Consider the following 16,650-nt stretch of genomic DNA (forward strand, 5'->3'; position numbering starts at 1 on the left):
TCCTCTTGAAGAGCAGCAAGTGCTCTTAACCACTGAGCCGTCTCTCCAGCCTGAGTAAATATATTACATTAAACATTATGGTACACTCACCATTTCCATTTGAGTATATGTCCAAAAGAAATGAAAACCATTGTTCAAACTTGCATAAGAATATTCAGAGCAACACTATTAATAACAGCCATAAGTTTGAAAAATTTCAAGTGTCCATCAATGACAAATTCAGCCACTAAAAGAAAGGGCATACTGAAACATCCTTTAAGATACAGGAACTTTTGAAAACATAGAGGAAACTAGACATACAAGGTGATAAATTATACGATTCCATTTATAGGAAGTGTTGCTTACACCTGAGGAAGGCAGAGACCTGATGGCTAAATGTAGGGTTTCTGAATTGCTAAAAAGATTCCATAACTGACAATAGTGATGACCATGGATATCTTTAGATACACTGAAAGCTATGAAATTGGCCCATTTCAGTGGACCATGTACAACATATGTGAAATGAAGTTCACAAAACTCTAAGAAGGGTACCAGTGGGGGAGGGAGAGGAGGAGAGAGAGGAATGGGGGAATGAAAATGACTGAAATCCATTATAAAATGTGTGAAACCATCAATCAATAAACATGGAAGAAAACAGAAATAATGAAATGTTGGTTCACGTACTCACTGAGAGGAACAATGGATCAAAGAAATTAAGTTTTAAGAGCTTCTTCACTTTTTGTACAAAGGGATTTTGTGGGTTGTTGAGGGAATCGACGTTTACTCCGAATGATGTGCCGGTGATCACATCCATGCTGTAGGCCCCAAAGACGCTGAACAGAGAGACAGATGGAAATCATTGCCTATGCCTTCTCTTATTCCTTCTAACATATGTAATACATAAAATGGGAGTAAATTCACAAGCCAAGGCAAGGCAGACACTGCAGAAATCCTGCTCTCGTGAATCTAGGCCTCCCTCATGCTTTCTGGTGAGCAGTTCATCAGATGACAGTGTTCACACTATTTTTGTGCTAGGTTGTGGCATGGGTACGGTGAGACATGGGCACGGGGAGACATGGGTACGGGGAGACATGGGTACGGTGAGGGTTAGTTTTAGTTGTCAATTTGACACAATCCCCAACCATCTGGGGAGAGATTCTCAGTGAGTGGTTGTCTGCATCAAGCTGGCATTTGAGTATGTCTGTGAGGTATTGCCTCGATTGCTCTAATGAGTGTGGAGAGAGCCAGTCCCCTTTGGGCGGCATCTTTCCCTGGGTTTGGGTCCCTGACTGCATAAGGGTAGAAAAGGTTAACTGAGCACAAGTGTGAGTGTATTTCTCTCTGTTCTTGACTAGGGATGTGACTTGGAGCTTCAAATCCCTACCTCTATTTCCCTGCAATGACATTGACTGAAACCTGGAACTGTGAGATATTATGAACCCTTTCCTCACTAACTTGTTTTCCTTTCAGGGTATTTTATCACAGAAATAGATATGAGATTAGAATAGATATCAGGAGACATGGAGTCACAGGAAGAAGAGATCTAAAACCAGACATTACATCAGTGTGGGTGATAATGAATGTGGAAGTACCATGCCTCACTAAGACAATGTGAAATGCTTCTCTAATGCCTAGAACACTAAGAAAGAGAACATTGTATCACTGGTATCTGTGCCCAAAGCTAGTTCATCTTCAGTACAACATATAACAACTGTTATTAATTCCCTGGAGCACACCCCATGCTGAAGGTACCAATAGATCTGCTCTTTCCCAGCCCCAGGGAGTTGACATTGCTTCAAGGGCAGAGGTATTGCTTTAAGTTGTGAAAATCAACAATATTCCTAGTAAAACACTTTACTTATGTGCCCACACGTTCCTCATTTACCAGGAGGGTTGAATGTTACATCAGTGTTTCTTTAATAACTCAGAAGGCCTGAGTTTATCCAAGAAAATGATCTGATTGCAATGCCTACAGCCTTACAGGTACTGCACTCTTCAGAAATGGGGTAAAAGGGAAGCAGCAGGTGGGTTGCACTTTCATTTATTGACTCTGAGTGCAACTTGCATGTATGTGCATCTGCTCCTGTGAGGCGTGTGTGCATACATGTGTGTGTGTGTGTGTGTGTGTGTGTGTGTGTGTGTGTGTGTGTTTATGTGGGCACACTTGTACCATGGTGTGCATCCAGAGGACAACTTGGGGGAGCCAGTTCTCTCTTTCCTCTATGTGGGTCCTGGGGATGAAACTCAGGTCCTTAGACTTGGTGGCAAGCTCCTTTACCCACTGAGCCTTCTCACTGACCCTAGGCAAGTTTTACTGCTTCACTGATATTCTTCATAAGCCCATGATGAGATATCAATTGCTCCAAGTTCTACATTTTAATTTCCTTGGTGTACATGCAGTGTCTTAATATGAACTGAATGATTTCTCTGCTGTCTATTTTCCATGGACTCTAGACTAAAAATGTGTTTTAAATCATAATCCTTCTTTCTAAACTATCTATTTTGTTTTTTAGAATTCCCCAAATAACAATTATTAGAGAGATTAACCATGGCTTCCATATACAGAAGTGATATCCTTTCATCTATAGCCACCCTACCTTCTCCTGGGATATGCCCTTTTTCTTGAATGGTCTATTACAGTCATAAGGTTTGCTACAGAGAGGTCTCTAATTTCCACTGGTCTCAACCTCAGCAGAAGACAGTTGTAATCAGTTGTAATGCTGATAGCTCACTCCTGTCTGGTTCCTGAGGTGACTTAACAGTGGGAACTTGAGCATTCCAGCAGGCATTTACAGTGTCTACTAACAACTATTGTGTTTTGAATATGAAATGCCACCATAGGCTCATGTGTTTGAACACTTGGTTCTGAGCCCATGGTACTGTTTTGGAAGGCTCTGAACTTTAGGAGGTGGAGCCTCATTAGAGGACATAGATTGTTACCGCCAGATCTTGTGTCTATATAGGCTGGGCTTCCTGTTTCTTGAGTGTTAGATGCAGTGTCATCAGCTAGCCTCCTGCTCCTGCCACCATGTCTTCCTGCCATGATAGACATGTAGCCCCACAGAACTGTAAGCTGGAACGAAGCCTTTCTCTTTTGCTTTTGTTGGAGTACTTTGTCACAGCAACAGAAAAGTAGTTGACACAACAACCCAGCCCCCAACGACTGTACCAGCACTCACTCTTTCATGATGATGGGATCCCCATTCTCTGCTCCATGCCTCATGTTTCTCACTAACAAGTCTGTATACTGGTTAATGATGGGGAACATCTATAGACAAAACAAAACACCATCCATAGTGAGATGAGGGAGCTCAGTTTCCAGTGGAAACAGCTTTCCCAAGGACAAAGCAAGAAGTCCCATGAACACAAAAGGACATTCTTAGGAAGTTTCAACTCAGAGGACACTGCTTGGAAAAGGACTGTGATCCACCTACCCCCAGGATCTGCTTTTCATGTTTCCATTGAAAAGCTTATTACTTCATTACCTCCTTGAGCTTTCCACTGGTGAAGGTTGGAGACAGCAATGTTCTTAATCTCTTCCATTCTTCATTCTGAGATAAGGTGATTGCTTTTTTCAAATACCCCGCTGGACCTAAACCCTGGAATCCAAAGCAAAAGAGATATTGTATACGTAAGTTTGGAGAACTCTACAGTTGTAAAAAAATTAAACAGGTATCATTTATTTAAAAACATTTGTGACTGTATAGTTAGTTAATGTAACATGTTCAAATGAACATTTGCCTCAAATGCTTCAGCCCCTGGGAGGTTTGAGGTGGCACCCAGTCAACACATGTGGCTTTAGAACTTTATAATCTAGTGTCCTTCTTCTACAGAAGTTTCACGTAACAGGGGAAACCACTGCCTCAGGGGGACTTGATAGCATCAAGACCTGGCACATCCTTCCAGTCTGCGCCAAGTAGGAAGGAACTGATGGCAACTGGTGGCCTTGTAAAGACAGGCCAGTTATTCATTTACACATATTCACAGGAAGAGCTTCTTGATAAAGGGGTAATAAAGAGTGAGTTAAAAAAAAAACAGTTCTCAAAGTGTTATTGAGAAGACAATAACAGTATTTGAAAGAATCTAGGCATTATTTGGAAGAAATAATGTAATTCTATGTAAATTTTTTTCTTACTGATTTTTTTTAGGTATAGATGATCATACTTTCCACCTCATGATAGACTTGGCACCACCTCCTTGAACCTTATGCTTATAAAAACACATGCTTTGTACAAAAATGGGTATTTTTGTCATTCTGTATTTTAAAATGAACACATTTTTTGTTTGATGTCTATCCCTGGAAAATGTTTACCTATGGTATCAAAATTGAATTCAACATAATAAATTAAGAGAAAAATCACACTGTTTTTAGTGCTTTTCATTGTGTGCATGCACATGTGTGTGTGTGTGTGTCCCCATGCATGTACGTGCAGAGATAAGAGGAGGACATCGGGTGTCCTACTCTGTCACTTTGCCTTATTTCCTTGAGATAGGGTCTGTCACAGAATCTGAAGCTCACTGTTTCATCTAGGCTGGCTGGCTGTGACCTCCTGGGATCCACCTGTCTCTGTCCCCAGTGCTAGAGCTTTTGTGCCTGTGGCCATGCTCAACTTTTTTTTTTTTTTTTATGTGAGCGCAAACACCTTTGTAAGATATAAGATAAGTAACAAATATTCGGGCCCATTTCTAAGGCAAGTGAGAGTAGGTAAGACTACATGAAACACACAACTGCTTTTACAATCAACCCAAAGAAATGAAATACTAGGGGCTAGAGAAATGTCTCAATGGCTAAGAATATTAATTGCTCTTTCAGAGGACCAAGATTTGATTCAGTCATCCTCATGGCAACTCGTAATCATCTGTAACCAGTTCCAGGGGTTTTGATGATCTCGTCTAGCTCCATAGACACTCAGTATGCACATATTGCACAGACATACATGCAATCAGGACACCCATACACATAAAATAAAACAGTAAAATAAACAAATAAAAGAAGATGAAATACTTTATGTATGAATCTAACAAAAAATGTACAGTAGGCTGGAAGCTGTAAAAATGTTGGTGAAAGAAATCAAACAATTTGAAGGAATGGAGGAACACATCATATTTTTAGACCAGAAAACTCTGCCAGGGGGATGGCTCATCAGGTAAGAGAACTTTTTTCTCTTAAGTATTGCTGCCTGCGGGGTAAGCCCCCCAGGAGCACAGGGCTCAAAGGAAATCCACAGAGTCGGCACATACTAGACTTTTCTATCTAAGGAGATAGGGGAAAGACACTCTCTCTCTTGATAGTTTCCTCCCTTATTCTCTATTCTTCTTTCTGTGTTCTACATTCTCTTTTCTTATCTCTATCCAGAGATGTCCCTTCTGTTTCTCTTGATCTTTTCCTTCTCCTTCTTACTCTCTTGAAGTTCTCCTCCTAATTCTCTCTTTTTTGATGCTTTCCTTCTGACTTTTTCATTCTTGATGTTTTCCTTGTAGCCCATTTTAACTCTCTCTAACTATCTTTCCCTTACAGTTTATATATTCCAGCAAAATCTTTCAGGCAATATAAAAATTACAATGTGGTTACTTTCTATTTTTCAAGTGAATGAATACAAGTAAATAACAGCATGCTTCCCATATCCCTTACATGATTAAACATCTTATGTATTATAGGAGGAAAACAAATTATTTCAAGAACCCATGTATATTCATACCCAAGCAACTTTCTGTAGGTTAACTGTGTAGGTAAGCAAGATATTCTTCGCTGTTAGTTTTTTTATTGGCAAGCTGTACTTTGCAGTTATAAAGAAAGGGCCAATTACTTTATTACTTACCTTGAAAGGTAATCTTATAAGAAATCTTAAAGGAATCACAAATCTAAACTTTTATTTGTGAAAAAGAATCAGCCAACGCTACTTTAAATCTTTATACCCACACATCAATAGTTTTTTTTTTTTTTTTTTGAGACAGGGTTTCTCTGTGTAGCTTTGTGCCTTTCCTGGGACTCACTTGGTAGCCCAGGCTGGCCTCGAACTCACAGAGATCCGCCTGGCTCTGCCTCTTGAGTGCTGGGATTAAAGGCGTGCACCACCACCGCCCGGCTAATAGTTTTTTTTTTTATATCAAGAGATTGAGGGAAAATGGGTAGAAGGAATTAATCATCATCTTTGGTTATCAACCAATTCTAGCAAGAAAAGTGAGTGAGCTAGTAATAATTGGGCTGCTTTGTATTTGTTCTCTGACTTTACAGAGTACCTCACCCTTTATAAAATTTTAGATTGTATTCTTGGGTTTTTCACCTTAAAGCTACTATTAAAACATCTAATCCAACCTGAAGTTATTATAAGGCTTTGTTTTAGGAAATGATGCACACTGAAATCCGTGTCTTTCAGCATTAAGACTAAAGGAATTCAAGCCAATCTGGCTCCTAGGACTCAATTGCTTATCTTAATCATTAACTTGAGCTGCAATTTATGCAGCTCTTTAGGTGAAACTCATAGGCCCTAGATGTGTAACATTTCCTTGTATATATTTTTATTTATTGAAACTAACATTATTATTATTATCATCAATTAGACAGTACAGCTTAGGAAGGAATCATCTTCACAATAATCCACAAGTAAAACTGCCCAGTAGAATGGGATGTTTCTATGAGATAAACATATTACATTTTAGGCAGTGGGGATCTCCCCACACCCATTCACACCATACCAGATACCAGAGAAAGATGGCAGTGGAAATCATGTAAAGGCACAGCAGAAACAAAAGACATTCTGGAGTCTGTGGCCTTTGGGCCTTGTCTATCCAAGTTTCACCCATCGGGCAGTTGCCTCCTGGTGGGCTGACACCTTGAACTTCAATTGCCACCTGCTGCTCCTCTGATGTTGGTCACTGACACTCAAGCATGAGGACCCAAGTTTGAATCCCCAGCACTCACACTAGAAAAAGTTGGGCATGGCTACAGGTGCAATAAATACAGTGCTGAGAACAGAGATAGGTGGATCGAAAGAGTTCAGTGGTAATCAAGCCAAGATGAAGCAATGAGCTTCTGGTTCAGTGGGAGACCCTATCTCAAGAGAATAAGGCAGGATGATAAAACTGGACACCCAATGTCCTATACTTATGTCTGCATGTGCACACATGGACACATGCATGTAGGCAATACACGTACAACTCAAAGTGCTAAAAACAGTGATTTTCTCCATATTTATCAAAAGATTTAATCCAATTCTGATAGTGTAAGTAAGTGGAATTTTCATGTGTAGACATCAATAAAACTTATTCTGAATTTGCATGAAAAGACAATGAAAGAAGGGTAGGTATAAAGAATTCTGAAAAAAAAAGAGGAACCAATTGTTGTACCTCATGTGGAGTCATAGTGCAGTTACAATAATCAAGAGTGTGTGATGTTCTGGGAGGGACAGACACAGGACTGTGGTACATAACAGTGAATGAGTAGTCCATCCACAGACACAGCCCCAAATGATTTTCATTCTTTCTTGGTCCTCAATACAATCATTAAATCATTGGACTAATGAATTTACTCTTTGTAAATTTGTAGTCTTTGTAGTCTAAACTGATATAACATGATTCCACACCAGAATGTTTTTCCACACCAGAATGCTTTCCCTACTGATTTGTGTGTGTTTATGTGAGTGTGTGTACTTTCTTATGAATGAGTACATGTGTGTGTGTGTACCATGAAGTGTGTAGAGACCAGAGGAGAATCTTTGGATGTTGATCTTCACCTTTCCACCTTGTTTGAGACAGGGTCTGCTGTTTCCTAGTGCTTAGGCCAGGGCAGCTGGTATGCAAGTTTTCACAAGTTCTGTCTCTACTTCCATGTCCTCATAGGTGTGTACTGGGAGTACAGGTGTGTGTGCTACTGTGTCCATCTTTTACATGGGTTATGAGGAGCAGAACACATGCTGTGTTCTAAGTGCTTTTATACATTGATCCATCTTCCAAGACCCCAGGTGCTTTTTCCCCACAGGTGCAAAAGTGATTCAATTATGTCAGAAAAACTAGAAACATAACACAAGATAGATCACAAACTTAGATTCAAACTTAAAACTGTAAAGTTTAGTAAAGAAAAACAAGCAACTAACAAGGAGGTTTATGGGATGAATTTTCAGACATGTTACAAAAGCATAATCCACAAAAGGAAAAGTAGATGTATTTGCATCCTTCAAATAAGATTTTGCCCCTCTTACAGAAAGATTCCCATTAAACAAACATTAGTGAAGATACACTGAAAATAAACCATTGTATCTTACTGGTTGGAATGCTAATCTGTGCAGCCACCATAGAAACCAGTGTAGAGAAATGTCATAAGCCTAAACATTTAACTACCACACAATTCATTACACTACTGTTGGGTATAAAAGTAAAGAAATTGAATTCAGTGTACCACAGAGATACCAGTGTACTCATGGTTTTTGGTTTTTCTATTCATAACAGCCATGGTGTAGAATCAGCTTAGGTACTGTTCTAGTTTGCTTTCTGTTGTTGTGACAAATGCCATGACCAGAAACAACTTGTAGAGGAAAAGGTTTATTTTAGTCTACAGGTTGTAATCCATCACTGAGGGAAGCCAAGTTAGGAACTTAAGTCAAGAGCTTGAAGCAGAAACCAAAAGAGGCATGCTGCTCACTGAATTGCTCCAAGGCTCATGTTCAACTACCTCTCTTATACAGTCAAGGTTATTCAGCCTAGGGATGGTACCACTCATAGTGGGCTTCACCCTCCTAAATCAGTTAACAATCAGGAAAATGCCTCACAGACATGCTCATAGGCCTATCAGACAGAGAAAGTTCTTCAACTGAAGTTCCCTTTTCTGGCATATGTCAAGTTGACAATCAAGATTAGTTATCACAGGTGCCCATCAATAGGTGAATGGATAAAGAAAATGTGACACACACACATACACACACACACACACACACACACACACACACAAATGGAGTTTGTTTAAGTCATAAAGAAGAACAAAATTATGTTATTTGAAGGAAATTAGACGGAACTGGAGATCATCATGTTAAGAGAAACAAGCCAGATTTAGAAATACAAGTATCACATGCTTCTTCTCATATGCAATATCTGTATTAGACTGTTTAAATGCCATGGAATAGAATATATTTGGGAAGAAGACCAGAGGGAGAGGGAGATATAAGATGGTAATGGAAATATGTTTTTTTAAATTTATTTATTTATTTTTTTATATACAATAGTGTTTTGCCTGTATGTATGTCTGTGTGAGGGTGTCAGATCTTGGAGTTACAGACAGTTGTTAGCTGCCATGTGGGTGTTGGGAATTGAACTCAGGACCTCTGGAAGAGCAGTCAGTGCTCTTAACTGCTGAGCCATCTCTCCAGCCCCAGAAAGATGTTTATAAAGTACATTATATACAGTAAGAAATGTCATAAGAAAACTTATTATTTTGCATAATAAATTTATGCTAATAATGAAGAAAATAAGCATAGATTCCCATTAAGAAGAAAAGACAAGCTGCACACGGCCACTTTATCAGCTTAGTAAGTGGGAGCCTTATCAACATTGAAGGAACAGTTCTGTCTTGACTGTTGGCTGTTATAGATAGGCACACATGTGTTAATTTTGTATGACATTACACACATACACACACACACACACTCACACACACACTAAAGGCACATAGATGATAATTGAATAATATGTATGGATTCTATCAATTTCCTGTCACAGAAACATACTAAGTTTACAGTTACTACAGGTATTACCATTGAAGCAAATGGAGGAAACATAGATGGAACCTTCATGTACATTTTTACTCAGTTCCCTATGAAGTTAGAATCACTTCACAGTAAAGAACCTAATGCATAAACACGGTGCTGGGGAGATGACTCAGTGGGGAAGAGCACTTGCTTGGTGAGTTCAAATCCCAAGCACCAACTTCAAAAGCTGAGCATTGCCACACATGCCTGTAACTTCAGCTGTGTGAGGGACAGAGACAGGAGAATGTCAGGGGCTTTGGGCTGCCAGATCACCTCCAAGCCCAGTAGGGGATGAGAGAGTGACAGAGCAGGTCATCTCATAGCCTTCTCTGGCTTCCTTGTGTGTTTTGGGCAGGGACATCAACACACATGAGTGCATATACTGCACACCTACTACACAATACTATACACACCCCTCACATGCCCCCTTCTACACGCGCACGCACACACACACACACACACACACACACACACACACACACACACAGAGAGAGAGAGAGAGACAGAGAGACAGAGACAGAGACAGAGACAGAGACAGAGACAGAGAGAGAGATACCCAAAAACTTAACAAATGTGTGGATACATGAATAGATGCTTAAATAATTTAAAAAATTGATGCCTACCCGACGGTTTGTGAAAGTAGAATAACATTCCTTCACCAGCACTGTTTTGATTATGTCTGGATCCATGATAGCCAACACAGGCTGTCGGCCCTCATAAAACCTGCATTGGCAAAGCAGAAAGGATTCAATTAATAGTTGAAAGGATTCAAATATTCTGTTCCTGGCATGCCCAGAACCCAGATGCTGATACAGATATTACAAGATCCATAATCCAAATTGTGCAATATGCAACTATATGAGCTCCTAGTTCAAGTCAGGAATTCTGACCACATATCACATGAGTCTCATGAAATGAAGTATAATGTAGCTCATTATACACAAAATAGTTCTACAAAGAGATGACAATTAAAAATAAATGGGAAAATTTGTTAAGTCTGCATGGTGTATACACGATATCGAATTGAATAGCCAGACACTGGGCAGAAAATCAAGTGAGCCATCCCTGGACCTTTAAGTCTGAGAGAAAAGTAAAAAATGCAATTTTTATCAGACTAATTCAGTCTGTGAACCATGGTACCTGAAGACATATGGGACCTGTGTATTAAAAGCCTCTAAAATACATACAATCATAACTTCAACTCAAGAGGCTATGGGCTATGTCTGTCTTCCAGGCACTGAGGTATGTGATGATTTCAAGTAAAGGAATGGAAGTTTCCAGAACACTTACCCCCATATTTTCCCGTATTTTTTATGGCATTCTCTGTCAAACTCCCAAAATCCCTGGGAAGAGAAAGAAAATGAAAATGCATTATTATTATTTTTACATTTAATTGTGTGTGTGTGTGTGTGTGTGTGTGTAGAACAGAGGACCACTTCTGGTAGTCAGTTCTCTCCTTCCACCATGTGGGTTCTAAGGCCCAAACTCAGGTGGTCAGGATTGATGGCAGACACATTTACCAGGTGAGCCATCTTGCTGCTTCTGACTACTATTTTAAGTAGACTGCCCTTATCTCTAATTGGGATTATCTATATCTAAATGATTTGAATCTTACTAAGTCAGGTTAACTATCCATCACTGGCAGTAAGAGGAATGCTCTTGTTCCTAGGTGTATGAGTGAGAGGGAGAGAGAATATAGGAGATATTTGAAATGGGAGAACTTGAAATTGTTCAGACTTTCCCCCCCACATTGTATGTGCATGGCTGCTTACTCTTGTCTGTGAATAATAGTGAATGCCATGTCTCTTTAAAGTGTGTTTGCTTCCCCACATGTCATCCCTAAGTGCGTAAGGACTCTAAGTCATTCCTTTTTCATGTGTAAGAGGAAACAGAAGCTAAGAGAAATCGAGGGAGATTCCCAGGAACAGGCATCATTGTTTATCTCCATATTTAGAGTCCTTTTTGTTTACCTCCTAAGCTCTCCCTAGAACACCAGAGGAATTAGGAACTGGAACAAACTCCGGGCCTCTTTCAATCTAGAGAGTGGGTGAGTCTCAGGCATGTTGTTGATTGAGAAAACAAGCAAGGGAGGAATGACAGAGACCTTGTTTCTCAGGGTCCCTACTGAACACAGAAAGGCAGAGAGATGTCATAACTACAGGTAACACTGCAATTTAATAATTTTCTCTGACTTTTTACTTCCTGTCCTAGTTTGTTTTAATTATCAGCTTGACAGAGCCAATAATATGAGAAGGGAGTCTCCACTGAGAGATTTCCAAGATCAGATTGGCCTGTGGAGCCAATGTCTGTGGGGGCTTATCTTGATGGTTAATTGATGTAAGAGACCCTGCTCACTGTTTCCATTCCCTGGGCAGGTAGTTCTGGGCCATATAAGAAAGATACCTAACAAGAGCCTAAGAGATTAAGGAAGCAGCGTTCCTCCGGTTTCTACTCAGGTTCCTGGTCTGATATCTGTCAATGATGAATCACAAGCAGTAAGATGAAAGAAAACCTTTCCTTCTCTAATTTGCAGTGTTTACAACATTTTGTTTTAAAGATTTATTTGTATCTTATGTGTGTGGGTGCTTTGCCTGAATGTATATATGTGCCCTGTGTGTCCCAGCAGGCAAGAAAGTATCAGATCCCCTGGAACTGGAGTTAGGTGCCATGTGGGTGCTGGGAACCAAACTCAGGTTCTCTGTAAGAGCAAATGTTCTGAACCATCTTGCCACCTCCTTTGTTCAGAATGGTTAATCCCAGCCACAGAAAGGAAACTAGAACACTTTCAAAACTGAAAAACAAAATGAAGCAAAACTTCTGCCGAGTTTCAGTTGTGAGTTTCAGTTGTGATGTTTTCAGCTGTGGAAACAAAAGTGGCCAGTGAGATGGCTCAGCAGGTGAAGGCACCTGCCACCCACGCTTGTTGACTTGAGTTTGATCTCAGCACCCACAAGGTGCAAGAGGAGAATCAACTCTCATAGTGATTATCTGACCTTCATGTACACACACACACACACACACACACACACACACACACACACTCACACTCACACACTCTAAATGAATGAATGAATGAACGAACGAACGAACGAACGAACGAACGAACAAACAAACAAACAAACAAATATGTATGAACTTAAAAAGGGGTTCCAGAGGCATTATTGTCCCTTGCTAGAATATGTACTGGAAAAAAAGCAAATTTTTTTTGAGGCTCACAAATCTGAACAAGTCCCCAACATGAGGTCTGAGCTGATCAGCTGCACCAAACCAGGTCCTCCAAAGACAATAATAATAAAACCTGAGAACTTTCACCCAAGATCTGGCCTTTCTAATGAAAGGAACTAAGCTAGTTTTGGCAACCACAACAATCCAAGTAGAGCACTCAGTCAACACTTACATTTCGGTATGCAAGAATATTTCCCACGAAAGGCAGTGGTTTGGGTCCAGAAATCCCCAAATTCTTAAAAGTTCCATGTGTATAGGTTCCGTATCTGTAAGGTGGGAGATCAAGTTCTTAGGGATTGTCACTGTATATTGTGCAGGCTTACCAGTTACACACACAGGAACTGTAACATTCAAGCTGGAGTGGGGGATAACATGGAAGCAACAAATAACAACAAAAAATTCAACAGCAGCAATTATTTTTGATCTTCATTTTTACCTCCACATTTATCCAAGAGACTCCCCAGGCCCACAAAGGTTAACTCAAAAAATAGATGAATTGTTTTGGCTCTAAGTCCTACAGTGAATTATTTACAAATGTCCCCAAACATCACTGTTAATGTGAGATTCAGGGAAGAATACTTCTGCATAGTTTCATTTGCTCGTGTCATTTAGGAAACTGTAACACCAATGGGTCTGCCCTTCTGATCTTCAGTGGGGGGCTGCAACCCAAAAGTGTATCTGAGACTTTGTCCTTGAGAGGAGAGGAGTATTTTCTTACTTTCTCCTAACTCAGTGGTTTTCAACCTTCCTAATGTTGTGACCCTTTAATATAGTTCTTCATGCTGTGGTGACCCCCAACCATAAAACTATTTACTACATTGTAACTGCAATTTTGATACTGTTACGACTCTTAATATAAATACCTGATATGTAGGGTATCTGATATGTGACCCCTTAGGAAAGGGTTGCTTGATCCCCTAAAGGGGTCACGATCCACAGTTTGAAAACTACTATCCTAACTCATATCTGAAAAGAGTTCATGTCATCACTGTCCCATTCTCTTCCTTATCCACCTATACTGAAAAACTCACATGACCTGATGGACAAGCACAGCAAATACTGTTGAACTGAAAAAACCTGCTCGCTAAGTTTATTTCAAACCATACGTACAGTCTGTCCCATGTATTTGCTTATGCCTTAGGCTTACATTCCTGACACTTAGAAACAGATGAAGTCATTTCACACAACTTATTGTCACAAATACTGAGAGCAACAGCCCCATTTTAGCCTTCTGAAAGAAGGCTGCTGGCATATCTCACTGAAGCTTTAGGATCAAATAGAATGAAATTAAATCTTTCAAATAATTGTAAAACATGATCAAATAGGAAAGATGCTGCCACAATATCTTAAATATTTTTCTTCAAGAATAAAACCATGTTCGAAATGTTTGTTTCCATATTACCATGAGTGTTTATCCTTCATTAATATTAATTGGTGATAGAAATCAAGTGTGATGTGTTTGGTGAGGAGGGAGCATGGATCACCATGGACTCATAGGTGTGTCTACACACACACACACACACACACACACACACACACACACACACACACACACACACACACGCAATAGAATGAGCTGTCTACAGTGGTCTAGGTCACATGTTTGTTATCCTGGGACTCAGGATAACTTCTTTCTTCACTTGTACCATTATGAAGGCATCCCAATTGGAAAGGAAGTACAGAGATAGATGTTTTGACTGATACTCCCAGTGGAACTTAGAGGGAAAATATTTAAAATCAAAATTGTTTCAGAGTGTCTGCCTTTTGAGGATGCCAGTAGATCTCATAGCTGGGGAGGAGTAACTCCTTATACAGATGCTATGAACTTGAAGGGAAACGAGGAAGGGAAAGAATCAAAGTCAGGTCTCCTTTGCCCTAAAGATTCACCACTTAGAAGCAAATAATTCTTCACATTATAAAGAAGAACCGAGTTTGGGATACTTAAGGATGAGTAACAAAAAAAAAGAGGCAGTCTGAGCCTACCACAGAGCCTGGTGTATACTAGGGGCATTGCATAAATGGTCTTAGAGGTGGGACAAGGGAGCAGAAACTAGCCATGTGCACACAGGGCAACACTATACATCTCCTGCGCCAGAGGACACAGGTGAAGATGACACAGAAGCTCCTCCCATCCCCACAATCCCGAGACCTTGCAGAAGCTCCTCCCATCACAGTGACCAGCTATTTGTAATCTGCTTCTGCTGAGCTCTGGTTGGCTAATCTGGGGAAAACACGATACTCAATCAGAGGATACCCCAAGTCAAACTGAGGTCACTCTATCCTCCTATCCACAGAAAGTAGAGTTTAGTAGAAGAGGAATGCCTATGTATCCCATTGGAGGGATTTGCATAAGACCAATAGCAACACAGTAGATCTTAGCATCCCGCACACCGAAGCAACATCCTCTTCATTTTCTCTTTAGATTTTTCAAACAGGTAGAGGAAAGAATTATCCAGTTCACATCCCCAAGTCTTGATCATTGAGCAGAGGAGCCTGGGCAGTTTACTCACAGGTAGAGGAGCACCATGCTGGTAACCAGGAGTATCCAGGTTTCCGTGGAAAAGTTTGGGATCAGGTCCATTGCCGCTTTCTTTAATCAAGTCTCTCTTTTGTGCTTTATTCTCAGCTGTGTGCTGCACCTTGCAGGTCTGAGCCTGATGAGCTCCCTTCCTCACCCAGCTGTGACTCGAGGAGGCCAGCCTGCAGTGCTTAAGTACTGGGAAAGGGGTTGGGCTGGACTTGCAGCCAATGGAAACACCACTGTGCCCCACCCACAGTTCCATGAGTCAGGTGCATTCTCCACCTCAGCAGTTGGCAAACATGTGTCCACTTGGATCTTTGAACTTGTCTGATAGAAAGATCAATTTAAATACAACCTGTGTTATCACTGGATCTAAAGGTTATTGCTCCTTATCAGAGACTCAGGTGAAGTTATTGACTTTAACTTCCTGTAGTCTGTCCTTTTGCCCAGGGCTGTTTTTATTTCTCAGTCCTTGAAATTCAGTCAAATGAGCTACATCTACAGGTATTTTTTTAATTTCCCTCCACCCACAATATCCTCTGTCTCACAGAAGGCTTTTATTCATCCTTCAAAATCCATTCTTTAAAAACCCATCTGGTAAAATCCTTCCTCACCAACCTCATAAAACAATAGAAATACTCAGTCTCCTGGACAAGCTTTATTATGTCCAGGAAAACAATTATATTTTTCTCGCTCCAAGAACATTATTGGTTTCCATACATGTTTCCATTATCAAGTCATAAGTTTCTGCAAGACACAGTCTGGCTATGACTCTTTTATGTCTCTAGTCCCTTGCAGAATGCTTACAAAATTCAACAGATGAAGTTGTCTTCTCTGTGTCCATTTCCCATGAATATTTGGTGGTCACTTCGTGTCCCTATGTCATAGAAACAAGAGTGTTGAGCTAGACCCAGTCTTCTCCCTGACATATGCAGGCATATCTGTCTTGGAGCTGATTGCTACATCAAATGGAGCTGGAGGGATGTCTCAATACTTTAGATTACTGTCTGCTCTGCCAATGGACCAGGTTCCAATTCTCAGTACCCACATGGAAACAACAACGGTGTGAGGGGGCTGCCCATCATCCCCACATTTCCCCAGAGTGCTCTTGAGTAGGAGTAGCAGGAAATATTAGATAGAAGGATTTAGAGGTGGGAGAAACAGATAGAAAATACAGGATAGCCACGA

The 16,650-nt window shown here is 40.4% G+C and overlaps 1 protein-coding gene across 1 annotated transcript in view; it reads right to left on the bottom strand.

Annotated features, from left to right (window-relative positions):
- LOC102913063 (cytochrome P450 3A9-like) overlaps positions 1-15,629 on the bottom strand; it is a 28,713-nt gene extending 13,084 nt beyond the window's left edge. The window contains exons 1-7 of the mRNA XM_076560176.1: positions 15,452-15,629; positions 13,114-13,207; positions 11,007-11,059; positions 10,340-10,439; positions 3,465-3,578; positions 3,159-3,247; positions 664-812 (exon numbers count right to left, since the gene is read on the bottom strand). Coding sequence (XP_076416291.1) covers positions 664-812; positions 3,159-3,247; positions 3,465-3,578; positions 10,340-10,439; positions 11,007-11,059; positions 13,114-13,207; positions 15,452-15,522 — 670 coding nt within the window. The 5' untranslated portion in view covers positions 15,523-15,629. The remainder of the gene's footprint in view (positions 1-663; positions 813-3,158; positions 3,248-3,464; positions 3,579-10,339; positions 10,440-11,006; positions 11,060-13,113; positions 13,208-15,451) is intronic.
- Between the last annotated feature and the right edge of the window lie 1,021 nt (positions 15,630-16,650).

The sequence above is a fragment of the Peromyscus maniculatus genome, chromosome 23 (genome assembly GCF_049852395.1).
Source record: "Peromyscus maniculatus bairdii isolate BWxNUB_F1_BW_parent chromosome 23, HU_Pman_BW_mat_3.1, whole genome shotgun sequence".
Taxonomy (NCBI): domain Eukaryota; kingdom Metazoa; phylum Chordata; class Mammalia; order Rodentia; family Cricetidae; genus Peromyscus; species Peromyscus maniculatus.